This window comes from Aethalodelphis obliquidens, unplaced genomic scaffold (assembly GCF_003676395.1).
Source record: "Aethalodelphis obliquidens isolate GAN/ISIS:26980383/991018 unplaced genomic scaffold, ASM367639v1 scaffold12, whole genome shotgun sequence".
Classification (NCBI taxonomy): domain Eukaryota; kingdom Metazoa; phylum Chordata; class Mammalia; order Artiodactyla; family Delphinidae; genus Aethalodelphis; species Aethalodelphis obliquidens.
The window spans coordinates 3,743,659-3,766,082 of NW_020837956.1; the positions used below are offsets into that span (position 1 = coordinate 3,743,659).

General features: G+C 44.7%; 1 protein-coding gene across 2 annotated transcripts in view; it reads left to right on the plus strand.

The window, feature by feature from the left end:
• Nucleotides 1-22,424, plus strand: part of FSHR (follicle stimulating hormone receptor) — a 164,276-nt gene that overhangs the window by 102,288 nt on the left and 39,564 nt on the right. For both annotated transcript variants that reach the window (XM_027113159.1, XM_027113160.1), the window contains exons 3-4: nt 6,148-6,222; nt 8,657-8,731. In XM_027113159.1, coding sequence (XP_026968960.1) covers nt 6,148-6,222; nt 8,657-8,731 — 150 coding nt within the window. The remainder of the gene's footprint in view (nt 1-6,147; nt 6,223-8,656; nt 8,732-22,424) is intronic.

The window sequence follows — 22,424 nt, forward strand, 5'->3', positions numbered from 1 at the left end:
GTTGAACATTTGTTGGATTAGCTCTTCACTCTTTTAAAAATGCACTCCTAGGCTCTGCGAAACCAGAAGCTTCCTTCTTGCGTTAATACACATTCTGATTTGCAAATACTCTGTTTACTGCAAATTTTCAAGAACACAGCTTCATTGTGCAAGAGCAAAGGTGGAAAATCTTTTATAATCTTTCAAAGATAATTCACTCATTCAGCAAACACTTGGCTGGGAGCAGAAATACTAAGCTGAAAGGCAATGTCACCGTCCTCCAGGAGTTCTTTACCTGGTGAAAGAGACAAACCCGAAAGCAAACCCAGCGCGGTCTGTGAGGGCTATGTGAGAGTGTGTGAGGGCGTCCCACAGGGGACTCAGGGAAGAGAAACAGTCAACTAAATTTAGCCTGAGGTTATTAAAGACAAAAGAAAGAAATCTGATTCAGTGAGTATTAAAAATATTTTAGGGCTTCCCTGGTGGCGCAGTGGTTGAGAGTCCACCTGCCGATGCAGGGGACACGGGTTCGTGCCCCGGTCCGGGAAGATCCCACGTGCCGCGGAGCGGCTGGGCCCGTGAGCCGTGGCCGCTGAGCCTGCGCGTCCGGAGCCTGTGCTCCGCAACGGGAGAGGCCACAACAGTGAGAGGCCCACGTACCGCAAAAAAAAAAAAAAAAGAAAAAAAAATATTTTAATGCAGTTGAATGCCCAGTTAGGGAGGGATATGTCAGATTTACTGAAGGAAAATTCTCTAAGGAAGGTCAGGGGACGAGGGAAAAGAGGGGAAAACCTGGTTGGAGAACATCTCCTATATCAGAAAAAAAGCAAAGACAATGTTTCTGTGAGTGTTTGATTTCTTATTACATCCTGCTCTCCAATTCATACATGTCGTTGAAATTCTAGGGAGGTCCTGAATTGCTGGTAACAGTTCTTCAGTTTTTCCTAATCCCACAAACCTGTAGCACCTCTTCTCTGAATGAAACAGTCCCAGCGTTTGGCAACTGAGTGTCAGGTGAAATGGTGGACAAATGAATATCACTCTAGGATACGTTGACATTTCAGGCTGGACCCAGCTGAATGCTACATGCTCATTCTCTCCCTAAAGTCCCTCCTACTGACCCGACCCCCACCCACAAGTGTACTTGTATATGAATGCCACTTCATTGGCCAAAACAACGCAATCTGGAGTAGAATTTGATTGTGGCTCTGAAACTCACTCCAGAGGGAATGTCCTGATAATGTCCAGCACTTCATGCAAGCACATCTCCCCTGCCTTCAAAGAAACGTGGAATTCCATGCACAGAAGAGATCTAACACCCAATCAAATGCTTTAAGAACTCCTACAGGCACACCAGTCATCTCTCCCATTCTCTCCTCTATGGGTGTTTTGTAAATTCAAGGACCTCATCTGTGAGCCAGAGAGGAGCTGGAAATGCTATGACCCATAGGGGTAGAGCTAAAAGCATCCAGACTCTATTAGACATCCATACATAGACCAAATCCAGGTATGTGTCCCTTGCATGCTGTGTATTCAATGTAGAAAAATCCCTGGGACAAAAATCTAACTCACAGACAAGCTAGGTTTGGCCATCACATACCATACTTGGGCACGTTGGCTACAGAAAGGGGGGTGAAAGACTACAGAAGACAAACTTCATCTCCTTTGCAGCTTTTCAGATGCTGTTTCTGAACCTGAAGACGACTTTTTCTTCATCTACACATCCACCCACTAAGCATTTATTGAGTACCTATCACACGCCAACGTACCACTAGATGCTAGAGATAGAAAGATAGATGGATAAGATACCACCCAGGAACTCAAAGTCAGGTTAGGTAATTAGACAATGAGAACCCCCACAAAAAACAGCAATGACAAAACAACATGGTAATTGCTTTAACTGAGAAATGAAAGAAGTCTTGTGAGAATCTAGAGGACAGAAAAACTTCAATAAGAGAGTAAGGGAAGGGTTTCCAGAGGGGATAAAGGGTTTTTAAAATCAAGTACTTCACTCCACTCCTCCTCTATCATGCTTTTCATACCCACCACTGGGTGTGTGTTGGGGAGAAAGGCCTGTTAGGGTGTTACTACCATTCTTCTAAAGAACCTTGCAATCCAAAGTGTGGTCTCAAGACTAGCACCATCCCTATCACCCTGAGGCATTAAAAAGGCAGAACCTCAGACCCCACTCGAGATCTTCCCATTGAGAATCTGCATTTCAACACGATCCCCAGGTGATTCATATATGCATGAACAACTGAGAAGCATCGTCTGAGATGAGAGCCTCATCTCTGGAAATAAGCTTTCCACAGAATCAGGATCCCTCACCCAAAAAGAACAGCGTTCAATGCCTACATTGGACAGTTCCCAAACTTTCTGGGCTCAGGATCTCTTTACCTCTTAAAAGTTATTAAAGACACCAAACAGATTTTGCTTATGTAGCTTATAGCTGCTGACACTTACCATTCTAGAAATTCAAACTGGGAAATATTTTGCTAGTCCATTTTAAAACAATAATAAATCTCTACATAATAACATAAATAACAGTTGTTATGCAAAATAACCATGTTCAAAAAAATATTAGGGAGAAGAGTACCATAGTTTTTTACATATTTTCAAAACATTTTAACATCTTGTTTAATAGAAGACAGATGGATTCTCGTATCTACTTCTGCATCCACACATCAACTAGCCCCTGGGCTCCACTGTATGCTCATAGAATGAGTGAAAAAATTATATTTTAGCATGATTATGAAAATAGTTTTGACCACAGAGACCACCAGAGACCATGCACATTCGAATCACCATTGCTTGGAGAATTAAAGGGAAAAATAAAATAAAATAAAATAACACCAGAGTTTCACCCCAGACTAAATAAATCCAACTCTCCGATGTGAACTCAGGTTTCGGAAGTTTTTAAAGGTCCACCAGAAGATGCTAATGTGCATCCAGAGTTGAGAAACTCTGATCCTCTGACCTAGTTCAGCTATGCACTTTACAGATTGTGGAGAGGGAATGGGAGGTTGCGGGGAGAACAGCCAGGAGGGAAGGAACCTTATCGAGAAGCTCCAGGATAGAGCTAGGAGTTGAACACCACCTTCTGGCCAGACAATATAACCAACATTCTTCCATTAATTCTCTTAATTCAGAGTTCTCAAAACACAAACAAAATGGAATTTACTCTCCTTCCTTTGAATGAAAGACACTGTTTAAATAACTGTATTAAGGTATGTTTCATATACAATAAAATACATGCATTCATTTTAAACTTAAAGTTCAATAAGTTAGGACTTCCCTGGTGGCACAGTGGTTAAGAATCCGCCTGCCAATGCAGGGGACACGGGTTCGAGCCCTGTTCCGGGAAGATCCCACATGCCGCGGAGCAACTAAGCCCGTGCGTCACAACTACTGAGCCCACGCACCTTGAGCCTGTGCTCCGCGACGAGAAGCCCACGCACCGCAATGAAGAGTAGCCAAGCTGGCCGCAACTAGAGAAAGCCGGTACACAGCAACAAAGACCCAACGCAGCCAAAAATAACTCAAAAAAAACGAAAAGTTCAATAAGTTAGACAAACTCATGTTCAGACCTCCCCAATCTTGATATAGAACATTTCCATCATCCCAGAGAGCTCTCTGCCTCTTCCCTGCCAGCAACCTCCATCCCAGGCCCCACGTGACAATTACTCTGATTTCTATCATTGCATATTAGTTTTTCTTCTTCTAGACCCTCAGATAAACGGAATCAGACAGTATGCTTTCTTTCCTGTCTGCATTCTTTCACTCAGCATAATTTTTTAAAGATTCAACTATGTTGGTTCAGCTGTTTGTTCCACTTTATGGATGAGTAATATCCCACTGTACGGATATTCCACAGTTCATCCATTGGGTTGTTCCCAGTTTGGGGCTATTACAAATAAAGTTGCTATGAACATCTCTGTACAACTCTTTGGGAGGGCATGAGTTTTTATTTCTTTTGAGTAAATATATAGGAGTGGAAATATTAGGCCCAGCGTGGCCCTGGGAGGCAGGGCATGTAGAAGAAACTGTTCCAGCCCGGCAGTCAGCCACAGCTGGTTCTGCATACAGATGGGGCTGTTTATTAACATGGAGATTAAAACACTGACTTCACAGGCATGCTAAAGGGATCGGAGACAATGTATGTAGAGTGGCTGGTAAATAGTAGATACCTAGTCAACGAGCGTAGAAATAACTAGAAGCAGAACTGGGTTGAACGGGAGCAAGATCCCTGAATTTTCCAGTGAGGTGTTTTTCCACTACTGCATGCTGTTCACCTCCCCCCAAGCCTCCTCTAGCCAAAGGTTCCCTCAGCCTCCACCCAACCCCAATACCCTCTCCTGTCCTTGAAGTTGAGGCCAGAAAATATGAACTGCCTTCTGAAATAATTAATTTAGAAGTGTTTCTTGGCTAGTTTGTTTTAATAATTTTTAGTTCTCTTTGGGAAAAAAATCCATATAATGGAATGCTTGGTACATGAATTCAGTTAAGTCAAAATGTCCACCTTCTAGGCAGTATTAGGCTGAGATATTACCGCAAGGGGGTGACCAAACCTACCAGGACCTGTAAGTGAACCTGGAAATAGCTTTTGGACAATATGGGCCTATCTGCATTTAAACCCTCTCTGTCACCTAGTGCTTTCCTCCATGCTTATTTTCTACCTGTGCAACTCTTTCACTTGACTCCTTTAAGTGTTCAAATAAATGTCTCATTTTTCAAGGTCTACCACTCCTCTCCTACTTCTTCTTACTTCTGCACCTCCCAGTACTCTTTCCACTTGAAGGACAGAGGAGCAAAATAAATGCCCAATGGCCAACATGTCCTATTAAATACACACATGTACACACCACTCTCATCTATGTTCAACTACGAAAATTGTGAAGATCAATTCACTTTACCAAATGAATCATGAAGGAAGCCACCATAGAATAAGAGGTGCTTTTCTCTCACAAAATGTCTCTGCACTCACGGGGGAGTGTGAGAAACGACCCTGCCAACCTCTGAGCTGACAAGCCCCGGATGTTACCAGTTCCCCTCCCTGAGCTGACTGCGCTCACAACCGTACTTCCCCTCCCTCAACAGGCCCTCTCCCTGCCCTGCCCTGCCCTCCAGGCTTTTCCCTTGATCAAGAGCCTTTCTATAGCTTCTCAGCTAAATCCCAGGCCAGCAGACAGCGCTTCACCTCAGCCAGTTTGAGTGCATGCTGCCTATGAGATTTTCTGAGGCTCTCTTAAAACTGCATGAGAGTCTTCCTCAGGAGGCCTAATAATACCGTGTTTCACCTTTGAGCCACTTTATAAACATTAACTCATTAAGCTACCCTTCTCTCCTCATAAGCTCTGGGCTTCTGCAGAGGGGACTTCATCCTCCACTCCCCTCAAATTACTCCAGGAGGAAATAAGCTGGGAGCTGAAGGATCTTTTCTGGGGATTTTAGGCCAAGACAACATTAATGCCAAAGGTCCTGGAATAACAAACGCCGCTTAGGTAAAATGGCATGGATGTTTCTTTAAAAGAGACTGAATTGAGGTTCTCATCTCCCAAAGCCAGATTAGCAGAATGAAGAACTTGCCTCCATGGTCTAGGGCAGGGTCACTGAACTACTACAGCCCATGACACAAAATCCAGCCTGCCCCCTGTTTTTATGAATAAAGTTTGACTGGAACAGAGGCATGCTCATTGATTTACATGATATCTCTGACCACTTTTACACGACAATATCAACTGAGTGGTTGCAACAGAGACCAAATGATCCACAAAGCTAAAAAAGAAAAAAAAAAAAAATTACTGCCTGGTCCTGTAGAAGACGTTTGCTGACCCCTGGTCTAGGGAATGTAAAGTTTGTTCCCATCCCCCATATTCCCTAAATATCTTTAACCAAGTCCCTTTCCCTCTCTGGGCCTCAGGTGCTACATTTGTAGACTGAATAACCTCTGACCTGAATCACTGCCTTGGGTTTATTCTCTCATTGTTCTGCAAGTATTAACATCCCATTTGTTAGCTTTGCCTCATCATTACAGCTGCCTTTTTTGGGAGAAGGAACAGAGTTTTGTGTGTCTCATGAATCACTGTAGGCACAAGGCTCTATGCTGAGCTCTAAATCCACTTCTGGAGTGTAACTGAACTGACTTGAATTCTATTTCTTTCTTTGCAGAGAGATCTCGCAGAATGATGTCTTGGAAGTGATAGAGGCAAATGTGTTCTCCAATCTGCCCAAACTACATGAAATGTAAGCAAGAACCTGTTTGCTCATGGCTGTTCTCGGCCATAGCTTTAAAGTTCACTTATGTTCCTGGGAGGCCCTGGCTCTGCTCTGCCCTCAGACCCCTAGAATTTCATTTTAAGATGTCAAAGTCAGTCCAAAAGGCACTGTCATGTGTCTCTGCCTGGTGATCCATCCAGGTCCCATTCCAGAGCTTGGTCTTATCCTGCTTCTTCCCTCCCAGAATTTCTTGCATAGTAGACTCAAGAATCTAGCTCTGTGACTGCAAGTGCGTCTACCTCATCCTCTCATTCAAATTTATTCCACAGTCAAAGCCCAGAATAAATCCCCCATGATGTAGCTGAAGATGGGCAGTCTTAGTTTGACTCCATATACCCACCATGAAACCTTGGCCAAGATACAAAATCATGCTAAGACTTAGTTTTCTTATCTGTAAGTGAGAATAATAAAATTGCATGCCTCACAGGATCACTGTGATGAATAAATGAGATGATAAATGTTAAATAGATCTAACACGTCAACCGGCATACGGTAAGATCATCACAATCCTTGGCCTCTTTACTACTCCAACCAAATTTACTTCCTCTTGTTGACATTCTAGTTTTACATACATGCCAATACTCACACAGATCCACCTCTGTTTCATACCAGTCTCTAATTACCATAGGTTATCAAAGCCAGAAGAGACTTCACAGACAATCTGGTGCAAAATTTTCCAAAGTATATTCTGTGTGTCATTAAACACTTGGAAAATTATTAAGTGCTCCAAAAAAGGAAAAAAGTCTATGGTCAAATAAGGTTAAGTTGGACAGATTCACTTACTATAGGAAAACTCAGAGCCTGTAATATGCGAATATACACTTGGAATCTCCAAGAAGGATATCGTATTAAGAGTTTCTCAGCTAATGTCATTGGAAAGGTTTCTCTGTGAAGCATTGATTAATATCTCACAAAATTCTCATGGAGCACAGTTAGGATAAGCCAGTGACCCACTTCCCTAATTTTACAGGTGAGGAAAGAAAGACAGAGAGAAGTTGTGAGGCTTGTCTGGTCACCCAGCCAAATCCACAGCAGGATACGGACTTGAACATAAATCTCCTGACTCCTTCGTATCTTTTTGAACATTTTTTAGCGCTTGTCGAGCATATATACATACCCACACACACATGCATAATTCATATATGCATACATACATCCATATGAATTTCTTTAGGAATGACAGTCTGTCCATCTTGGCAGACCTCCTTCCCTTTTCTCCTACTCACTCTGCATCCCGCTCTCATTCTTCCTCGTTGTCATTAAGCCTCTGCAACTGACACCCTCCCTCCCTCCCCGCATTGCCCTCGTGCTCCTTCCTTCCTTCTCACTCTGCTTGGCCTTTCCTTACCCTAGTTGGGAAAAGAGATCTGACCAGGGTCTCAGAACCCACAGAGAATATCAGAGAAATGAACCAAAGGGCAGCTGGCCCTCCGGGCAAGGTCAAGCAGGCGTCCCTCTATGCTCTTCAACGGGCAGTGGAGCTAATGGGATGGCTCTTTCATCTCTTTGCTGAATGGAGAGGTTCTCACCCCCATGTAGCACTGACCGTACTTAAAATGATTAATTACCTGCTACTTGGAACTGGGTAGCTACAGGTTACTGCAACATTAAGCTAATGAAACAGGGAGGAAGTAATTAACACAGAGCATCTCTGCAAATATACATTGATCTAGCAAGATGGGGAAAGGGCAGCCTCTCTCTGTCGGAATCCAAATGTGAACATGCCCACCTCCAGAACTGCACTGTGTCCAGATCAGGGCACAGTGCAGGTCAACCTGGGGCAGAAGCCATCACTTCCCATGAGCTGTGAGAGAGCAGCCTCAGTGTGCACGTGAGGGGACTCACTGGCACATTCCCAGCTGCTGTCTGCCGGGACTGCACAGAGATGCCCACTGGTTTTCCCCCAGTCTTTGTTTTCCTTTGCCCCTTCACTCTCCTTTTCTCTAATCTCCTTTGGCCCTTCAGCCTTGTTCCTTCCCACCCTCTTTTGTTGTTTTCCATGCCCTTCTCTCTTGTCTCCCAACCGGACAAAAGCTCGTTTCCCCCATTAGTCTTGTCCCTACCTTCTTAGCCTCCTCAGACCCTGGGAGATCCTTAATGGTTAAAGACTCAACTGTGCTCAGTGGAAATGACTCACCCAGTCAGCGCTTTGTTTGTCTCTGATGAATAGGTTCCAGGAAGACTTCAGTGATGAGAGTTATATGGGACAGGGTTAATATTTTGTTTGCGCAGTTTAGTATAGTAAAAGACACCGCATGTATGCTCAATTTTTGTTGAAATGATGGATGGATGAATAGATGGATGGATGGGTGAATGACATTAACATACTCTGCATAATGTGAAAAACACCACAGCATTCCTTACCGTTGAGGTCACGTGCATGTTCTCTCCTCTTTTACAGTAGAATTGAAAAAGCCAACAACCTGCTATACATCGACCCTGATGCCTTCCAGAACCTTCCCAACCTCCGATATCTGTAAGAACTCCTGTGCCTGCTCTATGATCAAATTGTGCATTCATATTTTAGCAAAATATCCATTTGCAACTCTGGGGAACAATTGCTTTTAATCAAAGATGTGGGGCAGAAGTGAAGTGGGGAGACACTTGCTGGTGGATTTTAGTTTAGTTTAATGAGTGAATTCCACTGACATAATTGCATTTTGTTTTCATTTAGAAAAACAGACATCATAAGGAATGCCATTTGCATTAATGGGATTGTCACAAGGACCTCTTGCAGAACTCAGTCATAATTTAGTGTTAATGAGATACAGCCAAAATTTCCGCTAGCATTTAGCTTGTGACCTTGACCTCAAAGACATCGTCTCTCTTGTTCTGCATTTAAGCATTTTTTTCTTTGATAGATTACAGTGTTTTATATTAAAAGTTTTGGTTAATAATAGACATGGTGTTTTTATCAGCAGAGAGATTCCTGGTGTTTGAGCTTTATCCCATGGGCCTGCCTCCATTTGCAAGAACTCTGCTTCTTCCACTCAAACAGCTTTCAGATTCGCTGAGGGCTTGTCAGAGCCCTGAGTGTTGTGATGGGGCCCCACAAAATAACAGATAAGAATTTGACCTATGGAGTCAAACTTTCTGGACCCATTTATTAGCTACTGATCACAGGCAAGAATTTAACCTCTTAAAGCCTGTTTCCTTGTCAAGAGAATGGAAATCATGATGAACGTGTATCTGTTATCTATTAACATAATAATAATGCATAACCACCTACCCCCAAAGGACAGTTTTTTTTTTTTTTTTTTTCAAAGGACAGTTTTTAAGCAACAACGATGTATCATTTTTACCTGTCTGTGAGTTGATCAGTGGAATGGTTCTGCTGAGCTGGACTCTGTTGGCCTGACCTCAGCTAAGCTCACGCGTGTATTTGAAGTTAGTTGGCAGGCGAAGTGGGTGCTGGTGCTCTGGGTGGTCTCGGTTTGAGATGACGGCTCTCCACCAAGTGGTGTTCGTTTCCAGCCAACTCACACAGGCTTGTTCACATGTCCTGGGGTTCCAATAGAGACAGTAAGCTTGCAAGCCTCTTGAGACCTAAACCCTGAATTCGCACACCATTTCTTCTGTTGAATTTTATTAGCCAAAGCAATGCATGGGACCAGCTGAGGTTCAAGAGGTGGAGAACCAGACTCCACTACTTGATGGAAAAAGCTGCAGAGTCACAAGACAAGGTGTGTGGATACAGGGAAGGACAGGGAATTGAGGCCATCTCTGCAATCAATTTACAGCATGTAAAAAGTTTCCCACAGTTCCTGTGACATAGTAAATGCTCAATAAAGATTAGCTACTAGTGATATTATGACTCTGTCCCTAACTTTTGATCCAGGAGACCTGGAGTTAGCAAGTAAAATAAGGAACACCGGGCCACTGTGGTTTTAGCTCACTGAATGGAGGCTGACTGAGGGAATAAGAGATTTAACAGAACAAAGTCCCTACGACCTGGAACTTCCGCTCTCTGATAGGAGCCCCAGGAAGGATCTGAGAGAGAAACAAGGTCTTCCACTCCTGAGTTCATGTCAGAGGCAGGACCAGCTTCACTGGCACGCAACCAGGGCAGTCTCACGGGGCTCCATGCTCTAAAGGCACCCACGCTCAGAGGGCCTCACCCCAGGTATAACACTCTGCTGTCGCCATCTTGAAACACTTAAACAGCTTTGAACGAGGAGCCCTGCATTTTCATTTTGCACTGCACCTCACAAATTATGTAGTCATTCATGCTCAGAGGTCAGGGTCATGACTGACTCAGGAGCCGTGGCTCTCTAAATGGACTTTGCTATGCTCTCTGCAGAATCTAACCTGGGTTAGGTACATAGCAGTGGAGGAAATCTGAGGTAACAGAAAAGGCATGGGCCTTAGGATTAAAAAAAAAATCTAGGACCTCATCCTGACTCCACCATTTACTCTTGGGCCAATCACTGGATTTCTGAGAGGTGCATAGCTTATAGGACTCTCAAGTGAGGTTTACATGGGAAAATATACTGTAAACTACAAACTGCTCAAAAACATTAATAAATGTACTAAGTATTTGTAGGATACTCTCTCTGGCCAACCAGTCAAAGTCTACAAGTCCACCCTCAGAAAAAGTCCAATAAGGGTTTAATACAGAGTTATGGTGGCCCCTAAGACCTTCAGCTTTCACCTAGAAAGCATGAGTTAAAAAAAGAAAAAAGGACTTTGGGACATGCCTGTACATTTAATGGAGCAGTATAGAAAGAAAAAGAAAAAACTATATATGACGTCAGAAGGACTGGATTCCAGATGGGATGTTGTTATTCATTAGCTAGATAACCATTACCCTCTCTAAGCCTCCTTATCTGTAAATTGGGTGGTTGTAAAAACTAAGTAAGATTATGCCTGTAGAAACATTTTGCAAGTTGTTTTTAGTGTATAAACCATACAGAACTATATAGATATAAAATTCTTAAAACTACCTATTACCCAGGTGGTTTCCTTCACCCCTTCTTTTCTTCTTTCCCTCCCAATTGCCATTCTTCCCTTCCTTCTCCTCTCCCCTTCCTCTTAGAAAAAGTCTGAGTGGAATAGGGGCGGCCACAGAGCCTTCCACAGCAGAACAAAAGCACATTAGGATATGCAAAGGGACACCCCTATTCACAAACTGTCACATGTGGCTCACGAGAAGCGCTCCTGCAGAGGAGAGATTCGAGAAGAAAGGGACCCCCTCACTCACACCTTCCACAGCTATGATGATAACAGCACGTCTGAGAATGGGGGCCTGGGAGCACGTGACCAAGGGATGGGCAATCACTGCAAAGTCTGAAATCAAGAGCTCCAGCATTTGGCCCTAATATTAGCCCGCACCTTGTAGCCAGCACCATTTGTTCTTATTAATAAGGACCCTCAGCCCTCCCTCTAGGGGATGAGGGCTGGGGAGGAACTTGGGAGGATGAGGGCGTGGAAGGCACAGCCCTAGACTGAAGGGGGAACTCCGGCAGAACAGAGGGGACAAATCTCCGACTTTGACTCTGGAAATCTGTGTCATCTGTCGTCAAGTCCAGCCTCCCCTTTGTGTCCTTTTCTCATTTTGAGGTGTTCAGTAATCCTCAGGCACACCTGGCTCCCCATCAAGTCCAGACAAAGCTGGAGGTGACCACTTCCAGCCACATCCGTTCCTAAGAGGAGGTTATCGTTCTGAGTGTATCTGAAACACGCTTTCTAACTGGAGAAAGAAAAGAACTTGCAAGCAGTTTAGAGGAATTGTGTCACTGTTAAATGATCCTCCTCGATGGCTCTGAAAAATATATATACTTACATAATCCTACAGAGTATGAGGTCCTTTCACATCCACTGCCATGCTGATCCCCCTCGGGAAGTTGGGCTGAAGAGCCGTCCATCTTAAGCCTTTGGACTTATTGCCCAGGGTGGACTTTTCCCAGCTGCACACTCCTCCCGGAATGCAGCACAGGGTGACCCTGGGAACTAGAGCAACTTTTCACTCCAAAGACACTACCAGCAAGACATCTATTCAGGTCTCTCAGACCGTGGTCCTTTGAAGTGTTTTCCAAACTGCTAAGAGGAATCACCTAAATTCAGAGTTGGTCCTCTAATCTAAAAGATGATTTCGTGGAAAAAAAGCCCAGTTAAGCTTCGTTCTTTTTCCATTCTTATTTGTGTCTGAGCAGCGGTCATGAACAGCTCCGCAATCCAGCAGCCAGGTAGAGGTGGGTGGTAACGATTTCAGATATTCTTGGGAATGATGAACTACTTGCTTCAAGGCAAAGAGGAAACACAAAATGGATGAAGGAATCCAGAGGGGACTGGTAGGATGGAGTAGTTGTTTATTCCCTTAAGCCAGGTTAAATGTTTATCATCACAGCCAGCAGAGCAGGAAATTACAAGGGGTAGGGGTGTGTTGTCATTTGACTTGAGAACCCTAAGCGCTGCATACACACACACGCACTTAGAAATGTTATTCTGAGATTCTCAGCGTTGATTCCATTTCATGCTGATCATTGACGGCACAGAATTCAAGACAACTAGAAATCAGCGTTCTTCATTATTCCCTTCATCCTTCATTAAGGAACCTGAAAGGGTTGCGGGGGGAGAAAAAAACTCATGAATAAAGAAATGTACTTTGACTAGAAGAATATACATCAAAGGATTCATCTGGGTGGATTTTTTCAAGTCAATATTGTATTTGCAAAGCAGTATTTCTTTCTTTACCACTCTGCCTTCCTGGCGCTGAGCTTTTGCGTATGAAAGATTATCTATTGATCTGTAAATAAGGTTTACACAATATTCTCTTGCCTTTGCATCCTGTCAGCGTAATTCTTAGGCAGCTGGATGTTGCTCTTTGCTACTCAATAAACCTTAATTCCATCTTGGCAAACCCTTCACACAGCTGGGTGGGCCCGCACCCTCAACTGACAACTCCCTTCCTCTCACGTGGGGGACGCTTAGAGCTTCTTAGGGGGCTGTTCACGGCAGCCACGCCATCTGCTTTCTCCAGCCAGGGATGATTCCAGGAGAGTCTTCATTGGGACTCACCTCGGCATTTCTGGCTGTTTCTTCCCCCACCCCTCCCAAGTCCCTCTCTCTCTCTTTTCTGCGTTCCTCTCTTTCATTTGTTTTGGTAGGAGTGATGAAAGTAGCTTCTTTGGTTACAAAAGTTAAGCCATTTGTTGGACATTGCATGGCAAAAGGGACAGAGGGCAGGGATTCAGGAGGCAGCACAGTATAACAAGGAAGCGCAGAGGCTCCAGGGCCATCTGGCTGGGCTCAGGGCTCGGTTCCTACCCTTCTTAGTTGTGTGACCTTGGGTAACTGGCTTAACTTCCCTAGGTCTCAGTTTTCCTTTCTATAAATGAGGAATAACATTGCCTGCATCTCTGCATTGTAGTAAATGAAGTACTGAAAAGAATGACTGACATTTTAAAAATTCTCAATCAATGTTAGCAATTCTTATTAAATTCCTGACTCTATCATTTACTAGCTAAGGGAGCCTGTGTAAGGGACTCCACCTCTATGTATCTCAGTTCTCTTCTCTGCAAAACAAAAAAGAAAAGAAAAAGAAAAAAAAAAGAATACCTATCTCTAAGAGTCTTGTAAGGATTAATTTGATGACGATGATGGTGATGTGTTGGTGGTGGTGATATCTCTTTCCCCTTCCAATATTTCTAAGGTTTTGAAGGCCTTGTTTCTTTTGGACAGAACCCACTGATCAGCATTCACACATGAAAATATATCATTTGTGTTTCTCAAAAGTAAAAGGGGGCTTCCCTGGTGGCGCAGTGGTTGAGAGTCCGCCTGCCGATGCAGGGGACGCAGGTTCGTGCCCTGGTCCGGGAAGATCCCACATGCCGTGGAGCGGCTGGGCCCGTGAGCCATGGCCGCTGAGCCTGCGCGTCCGGAGCCTGTGCTCCGCAACGGGAGAGGCCACAACAGTGAGAGGCCCTCGTACCGCAAAAAAAATAAAAATAAAAATAAAAAAAAAAAAGTAAAAGGCATCCTTCTTACCAAAGTCCTGACAAATCCAGAAAGGCCCCTCCAAACAAGTGAAATGACATAACCCTGCATAATCCTAACCCCTCCTTTTGCTCATTTTCAACACTAGTGGTCCACAATACCTCATGCCATCCCCATCAACCAACTGGTTGGATAATGCTTCCTATTTTTATGTTGATTTACAATTTGACTCTTTTTATCACACTTCATTGCATTTGAACCTCACAACAGTCCAAGGAGTAAGCAGGGCAGTAAAAGTACAAGCAGTTACAGAAGCCAGCTGGCCATGCCTGTACTCCCTGGTCACAGAGCTCTTCGGACAGGAATGTGCAATGTCCCTGTGGACTGTTCCGATACTTTTGATGTTCAGCAACATTTGGTTCTCTGTGGTGGTGGGGAAAGAGCCATACTTGGGTTCATTTTTCAAAGTTACTGCAGCCACGTGCACAGTAGAAAGGATCGGTGCCTTCCCATTTCTCCTCCATCATTTTGGATGTGAAGTAGCCAGTCAGTAAGGACTCATTCATTCAGCCAATCATTCAACAATCATTTACTGAGGCCATACTATATCCCAGGCTTTATTGTGATGTTTCTTGGGTGTACAAAAGATGACAAGACAGATGAAGCCTCTGCCCTTATGGAACTTACATTCTAATTGGAGAGACAAATGATGTTGTATAATGTCCGTGGTGATAGTGATATGAAGAAAAATAAAGCAGGGAAAGTTGAGTGATGGTTTAAAAAGGGTGGTGGAGAAAGGATAGAGGGGATGGCCTTGTGAGAGATAAAGGAGTCATCTACGGACAGCTCCCAAAACAAGGAGCTCCGTCTTCTGGGGAGAAAAGACTATCATTCATTAACCCCTGAATATAATACATCTTTCAAGCTGTGTGGCACTGGCCATAGATAAGAGGACTGATCCAATGCCTTGGGCTGGACTAGTCAAGGAAAGCTTCTTTCAAGGTAGGGAGAATTTAGCTGCAACTTGGGGGATGAATAAAATTTAGAAAGACAGAAAAGAAGGCATTTTCTGTGAAAGAAAGAGGTGAGTAAATACATAGAACATAAAAGGGCCATGGAATAGGCAGAGGATGACGAGATACTGAGGCTCAATAAAAGGAAGGTGTACACTGAGAAGGAGTCTGACTATATCAGGATGGATCGGGTTTAGTGAGATTGGAAAACTAAATTTAAGCAAGGAGTTTAGGAGCAGAGAATAAGCTATAAGAGAGTCTTACCAACAAGGACCTACTGTACAGCACAGGGAACTATACTCAATATTTTGTAATGACCTATAAGGGAAAAGGATCTGAAAAAGAGTAGATACATATGTGTATAAGTGAATCACTTTGCTGTACACCTGAAACTAACACAGCATTGTAAATCAACTATACTTCGATTGTTTTTAGAAAAAGAGCTTCTTAAGCAGCAGAGTGCCAGGATGACAATGATTTGGACTGTAGATTGACAGGTAACAGGGTATAGACTATACTCAAGGGAGACCTGCTAAGGACCAGTTGCCATAATGCAGGAGTACAGTAATGGTGGCACCTGGAGGAATAGAAAGGCATGGTTCAACGGGGGACACATTTCCGAAACTGTACCACCGGCATATGATTTCCCTCTAGGTCGGACGACCCAAGTGAATGCAATGTTTTTGCCCACTAACCTCTAGTAACCCCCAAAGCCTCCCTTCCCCCTAGCGACTCCCACACAGAATCACCCTGCAGACAGTACTCATCAAGAATTCAGTCTGGGCCAGAAATCACCTTACACAGTGGCTGTGAGTATTGGAAAGAAATTATTAGCCACCTCTCTGGCTGTCAGTGTTGTAAACGTCTAAGGATGTTGTCATGACTACAAGGATGTCTGGGCACAATGGAAATTACACAATTGCTTCTTTTATCAGTAATCTGTCTAGCAGAGCCAACTTTGCCTGCCATTGTCAACTCCAGGAGAAGATAGCCAGATTTTCCTTGTGGAACACTGGAGTTCAGCATGAGATTTCAGCCTGAGCATGTCAGCCCCAGGAGAGCGAGAACTTCCTCTTGTCTTGGGGCCTGCTTGTAACAACGGTGACATTTTCATGCTGCTAACCTCTGCTCTTCACTCCTCTGACCTGTTCAGTGCTTTGTGCACCAAGAAGCTCAGGCCTTCTCCATCAGCGAGGCAATTACTGCATCTATCAATTCACATCAGTATGTTCAGACTGATGGTCTTCTTCTCAAGGGAAGTGGCATATTTTTAAAAAGGAGCCTGGAAAAGGCAATGTGAAACCCAAGAATTGATAATGATAGACTCCCGGGCGTGGGGCTTCTGAGAGGGAAAGAGAGTCCAACAGGATCCACTCATATAGCACGTAGGTGACCACCTACTCCAGCCGCTTGCAGTCTCTGGATTATATTTTCGCAGGCTATCCCTCTTATGAGGTAGGTATATCCTCACCTCGTTAATTCTGAAATAAGACCTCTGTCATCACCAGAAATCAGATGTAAAGACAAGCCTAGAGAGGGTTCCGAGAGAAACAAGCCTCCGATTAGCTGCATGAAACTCAGCCCTGCCCTCCTCCTCATGGCTAAGATCACCTCCACCTCCCCCCAGACAGTGATGGGCTGATCGCTTCAAGTCTCGGTTTCTTCACCTACAAAATGGAAATCATCAAGTATGCTTCAGGAGGCTGATGAAAGAGGAGAAGGGACTGTACATCCTCTTAGATCTCTTCTAGCCCTCAGGCGCTTGGTGTCTAAATTGTGTTCTTCACGAATCTGGGGATCCCAGAGTCACTGTCCTGGCCTGAGTTCAGCATATTCAGATCCAGCGCAAAGGGCCTTGTATGGAAGGAGAAAGTCCCTCTATAAGACGGGAAAATCCAGCCTCCTGCAGGCCACTCTGCTTCCCAGATCAGGCTCCTCTTCCCCAGGATTCAAGGAGACCCTTTAAATGCTGAGCTCCTTCAGAGGCATCAAACACTTAAACCGGCTGTAAATTACTCTCAAAAGAAGTCCCCTTCTTAAGCTAAAGGGGACTCATAGCATGAGCCCTGCCACTTCGGCCCCTTACAAAATGAGCACAGCCAGCCTCAGTGGGGCCTCAGAGGTACTGGATGTGGCACCAGGCTTAAGAGGCAGACAACGCCCAGCAGCCACTGGAGCTGGCCTGGGAGGGCAAATCCCTGGCAGGGTTGGCCCCAGGCACAGGCAGAAGGAGAGACAGCTTAGCTGGCGAGAATCTGAAGGGCATCAAGTGAAGCCCCACCTCCGTGGAAAATAAACTGCTGTCTCTTCTTCCACCACTGCAGCCTCAATTCAATATAGGAAGGTTTCAAAGGTATTTTGGTCCTTTCTGACCCTTTTAGATTTGCAATTATCCCTGGGAGAGGCCACATATTAAGATATTGGAGCTAACACAAGAACTGTCAGCTACCGTCTCTGTCGGGATGGGGCAGCCCCTGGAAGCAGAGATGGGCCAGAGGAGGTTGGGCAGTGCCGTGGGCAACAGGGGGTGAGCAGGAGAGAGGGGAGGGCATCACGCAGTCAACTCTGGTTACCAGATTGTGTGCTCCTCCAGGATGGGGACCAGGCGGTCTTCACGGCCATACCCCCAGTATGTGGCACAAAAAAAGGCGTTCAGCTATTTATTTCTCCTTTTAGAGAACACTGGCTGTGATCTCTCACGCCAGACCTCTTGTGCACCTGGTTCTCGCCTCACTCTGTAACGCTTGTTGAGGGACCCATTTGTTCCTTGCTGCCCTCATTCATCTCATCTGCTTTATCTTTCACAGTGTGTGCTCTTAGGCTGTAAGCTAAGAACACAGGCATCTTCTAGCCACATGGCCCCGCTGCTCCCAAACCCTTGGCTTGTCCATCTGGGAAGATGCTGTCTTCCCGTGGGCATGGCTATAGGAGGCAGGCATTCCAGGGGGCTCCTCGGCCAGCCAGATCAGCTGGCTCAAGACTGGGGAGCAGTGAAGCGGCAGGAGAGGGTATCACCTGATTCAACTGACCTCTAATCCAGAGCAAAGGCTGCATCTAGCTCATCTCTGAGCTTCTACAGAAGGGCGTGCACAGAGTAGGTCCTTAATGAAAATGTGGGCGGGCCTGGATTTGAATCTTTCTGTTTGGGTAGTGGAAGGAAGCAGCTGCTGTTTTTAGAGAAGTATCTTGGGGCATTACAGAGTGTGAACACTGCAGTGACAAACAGTCTAAGGAAGAATATTTTCATCCCCAGCAGACATTACAAAAATGTTCTGCTGCGGTTTAATCATGAGGTCACCCACAGCAAACACCCCACAAATAATGTCTAGTTCAAGACGGGCTGAGCTCCTCCCCCACCAGTGGGGATTCAAAGATAAAATTAGGCAGCCTCCCTCACAAAGCTCACCCAGCACAGTCTCTCTGGACAAGGGCCAAACCACAGGAGCCACCTGGACACCAAGGAAAAGCTCTTCTCTTTATGGGAGAGCCGCACACTCAGGCTCCAGCCGTGGTCCTGCTTGTGTAAGCAAGTAACGAGACCTCTCTGGGCCTCGTGTAAGATGGAGAGGAAAGGGACAGCCCCACCTCCTTCAAAAGTTGTAAGGAAGAGAAAGGAAGGGAGAAGATGAGTCAGGGTGCGGGGACGCTTTGAAAGTTCAAAATGGCAAACAAGTGCAAGCACTGCTGATTGGACAGGGCACTGCGGGCGGATACAGGGTGGGACACAGAAATCACAATTTAGAAAGCACTTTCACTTTATATTAATTTACATAGTCTTACAAAAGCCCTCTGAGATATTTACTGATGGTTCCATCTCACAGGTGGGAAACTTGAGGTTCAGAGATGCTGACTGAATTGCCCTAATTCCCCAAATGGGATTAAGAGAGGATCTTGGAGCAGGAGAGACAGGGAAACTGATACTAATTGAACATCTACTAGATGGCAGACCCTAAACTAGGTATTTTGTTCTCACAACTCATCTTCCAACCTTCCAAAACAGTGAGGTGTGTATTTTGCCCAATTTATAAATGAGGAATTTGAAACTCAGAGATCCTGTAGTTGGCAGAACTGAGATCTGAGGCCAGGAGTGTCTGACTCCATCCCGGTTCTCCCCACTTTCCGGGGCTCCGCGGCTGGGAAGGTGCGGAGTGTGGGTGAAGCCAATGTCAACGTACCCAGTGTTCTGAGCACAAGAGTGACACCTGATTCCTGTTTGCCATTTGGAACTTGTGATCATCTACGCGGCTATGTTGAAGTGTACCTAAGAAATAGCTTTCTAAATAATGAATGCTTGAAATGAGTTGTGGGGAAGGGTGTGCAAACTGTTTAAAATATTAACTCTTTTGCGATTCCCCTATGTAATTTAAAAGTAACTGCTTGCCACAGATTGGTAGTCTGACTAAAGTTATTCGTACATTGGCATCCAAGAAGGTCCCAGAAGATTACCTCTTAGGAACACTCTGTTAGCAGTGAATCTAACTTGGAGAGATCTTTAGGTTTTAAAAGTCCTTATGTAGCCAGTGTGGTATCATGTTTTCATCACCAAGAGGCATGGGAGCCCGAGGGCCCAGGTTCCGATCCCATTTCTTCCACTTGCTAGCAAACAAGTTAACTGAAACTCTCTAAGCCTCAGTTTCCTTATCTAGAAAATGGAGCTAATAATATTATCTTCTTCATGGAGTTGTGGGCAGGAATAAGTGACTCTGTACAGGCAAGGCCTGTATGATGGTGCCTGACATGTGGTAAGGTAATTGGAAAGTATTAACTATGATTCTTTCTGGTTTGAGCTTAGAAATTTGGGTGATTCATTTATCCTCTATGAGTGTTGCCTCCCTTATCTGTAAGACGGGAATCATAATTGTATTCACCTTAGAAACTCACAGTAAAGTCAAATGAGGTAATATGAAATAACTCTGTCAGTCACTTGGGCTACACAAATACAAGATAAGGCGATTTTCCAGCCTTTTCTTCCTAGAAGTCTGGGTCAGAACTGTGACCTGTGTAATCAGTTCCTAGGACTTGTTACTTCCCAAATACCAGTCCTCTGGTCTATTGCCACTGTAGGCAGCCTCTCACCCAGGCCCAAGTCAGACACTGGTCACTGTGTCCCCAAGCAGGAGGAGACAGTGATGAAAGTTGCCACGTGGTTTTCTTAAAGTCCTTCTCCCAGCCGAAGTGACACAACAACAGCTCCCACCCTTCCCCATCGTGGGGGGCTGGGAAGGGCAGATTCTCAGGTGTCTCCAGGAACCCTTCTCACAAGGTTCCTACACCGTTTTCACGCCCACTGCGCACGAGAGGTTAAGAGTTGTGTAACTGGTTTCTAGGAACCTGGACTATAGCATGTCTCATACCTCGGCATCTCAGGAAAAACTCCAACTCTGACATCCTGTTACACTGAGACCTGCCCTAGCCACGAAGGCATCGTGTTGCAGGCCCCAAATTGAAAGGACGAATAACAACGAAGTGAGAGCTGCTCAGTAACCCATCACAGACTTTGTGGTTTTCTACATTCAGGCCCATTTTGTCAAAGATTTCTCTTCAGTTTAGTCCTCCTTTGATTCATTTTGCCATCAGAGAACATGATTTCCTCTTACCCAGACAGGGTGTGTAGCAGAGAGGTTAATTGTTGGGCTAGGAGTAGGAATCTGATCCTCTGACTGACAGACCCTGTACAGCTGCAGGGGAGTTATTCGGAGTCTCTTCCCTCTTTAGGTTGTACCCTAAAGGGGCCCATCCTAAAATGCCTGAAATGCCGGGAGAAATTGGATCAAAGTTCATTTGACAGAGTGTGCCTTTTCACCAGTGTGGTTCTGTAAACTTTCTGATTTATATCATGGTAGAGGAATGCAGGGGGCTGACTAACAGAACACTCTGTCTAAGAGAGAGTTTGCCAACCATGTTCTAAATGGTAACAGCATTTTTAGAGAATTAGCATAAATCAGCATAAATACTCTAGCTTCTAGCAGGGCTTCCAAGGTTGAACTAGGAAACACCACACTCAGGAGATACTCTACAATAAAGGAAGAATCCAGGGTCAATATGTTTGGGGAAAGACAGCACACTACTTCCTCCTCTTGGGCATTTACAATGAATAATATTGTGGTAAAGGCTCTGAGAATCCTGCAGGAAAGAAACTGTTTAACCTTATTAATGCAGCACTTCCTAGACTTATTTGATGACTGTGGCCTTTCGTCTGTAAGCAAAGCATTTATAACCTTTGGAAACAGCATTTATGGAGAAATGCTCCAAGTTTCTAAGTTGGAAGTCACCTTAGAGGTCACAGAGTTCAACTCCCCTTTCCAATTCTACACCCCGTTCCAATGTGTGGAGTTTTCCCTCACACATCCAAGCAATTCTCAGACACCAGCTGGGTGCCCTACGATTCAATAAGACTGTCCCCCTTCAGGCACCAGTTGCAAGTCCAGGTTGTCACTTGTGCTCCTGACCAAACAGCTATAGACTGGAGCTTCCAATGACCCCTCTTTGAGTATGGTTAATTTGCTAGAAAGGCTCACAGAACTCAGGGAAACATTTTGCTTACTAGATTACCAGCTTATTATAAAAGGACACAACTTAGGAACAGCCAAATGGAAGAGGTGCATAGGGCAAGGTAAGGGGAAAGGATTCAGAGCTTCCATGCCTTCTCCAAGCCCACCATGCTCCCCACCCAGAAGAGAAGGTCTATGCCAGGAAGGGGAATGGAGACCAAATATATATTTTGTATCATAACTAACCATATCACACCCCTCATGAAGAAACCCAGCCACACAGACACACTTCCAAAGGTAGGGAACCAAGTGCTTTGCAGTACAATTCATTCTTCGGTCTGATCACAGTAAGAGCACAAACTTTAGAGTCAGAAAGATGTGGATTCAGCCTCTAGCTCTGCCCCCTTATGTGCATCTTTGCGAAAGTGACTGGACCTCTCAGCTAAGCCTCCTCCACTCTGATATGAGGATGGTAATGACACCCATCTCCTAAGGTAGAGGAGAGGAATAAATAAAATAATCGATGTTAAGTGCTTGGTGTGGTAACTGGTACATAGGAAGTGTTGAATAAATGTTGACTGTTACTATTATTAATCCTATACCTACTTTCCCAAGCAACACAGCACAAACCTATTACTATTTCCACCTGGAAGCTCTTCAGAATCACAGGCTTCTCTTCCCAAGCAAAATATCCTACATAGTGAACAATACGGTCTTGATTCTTCACCCC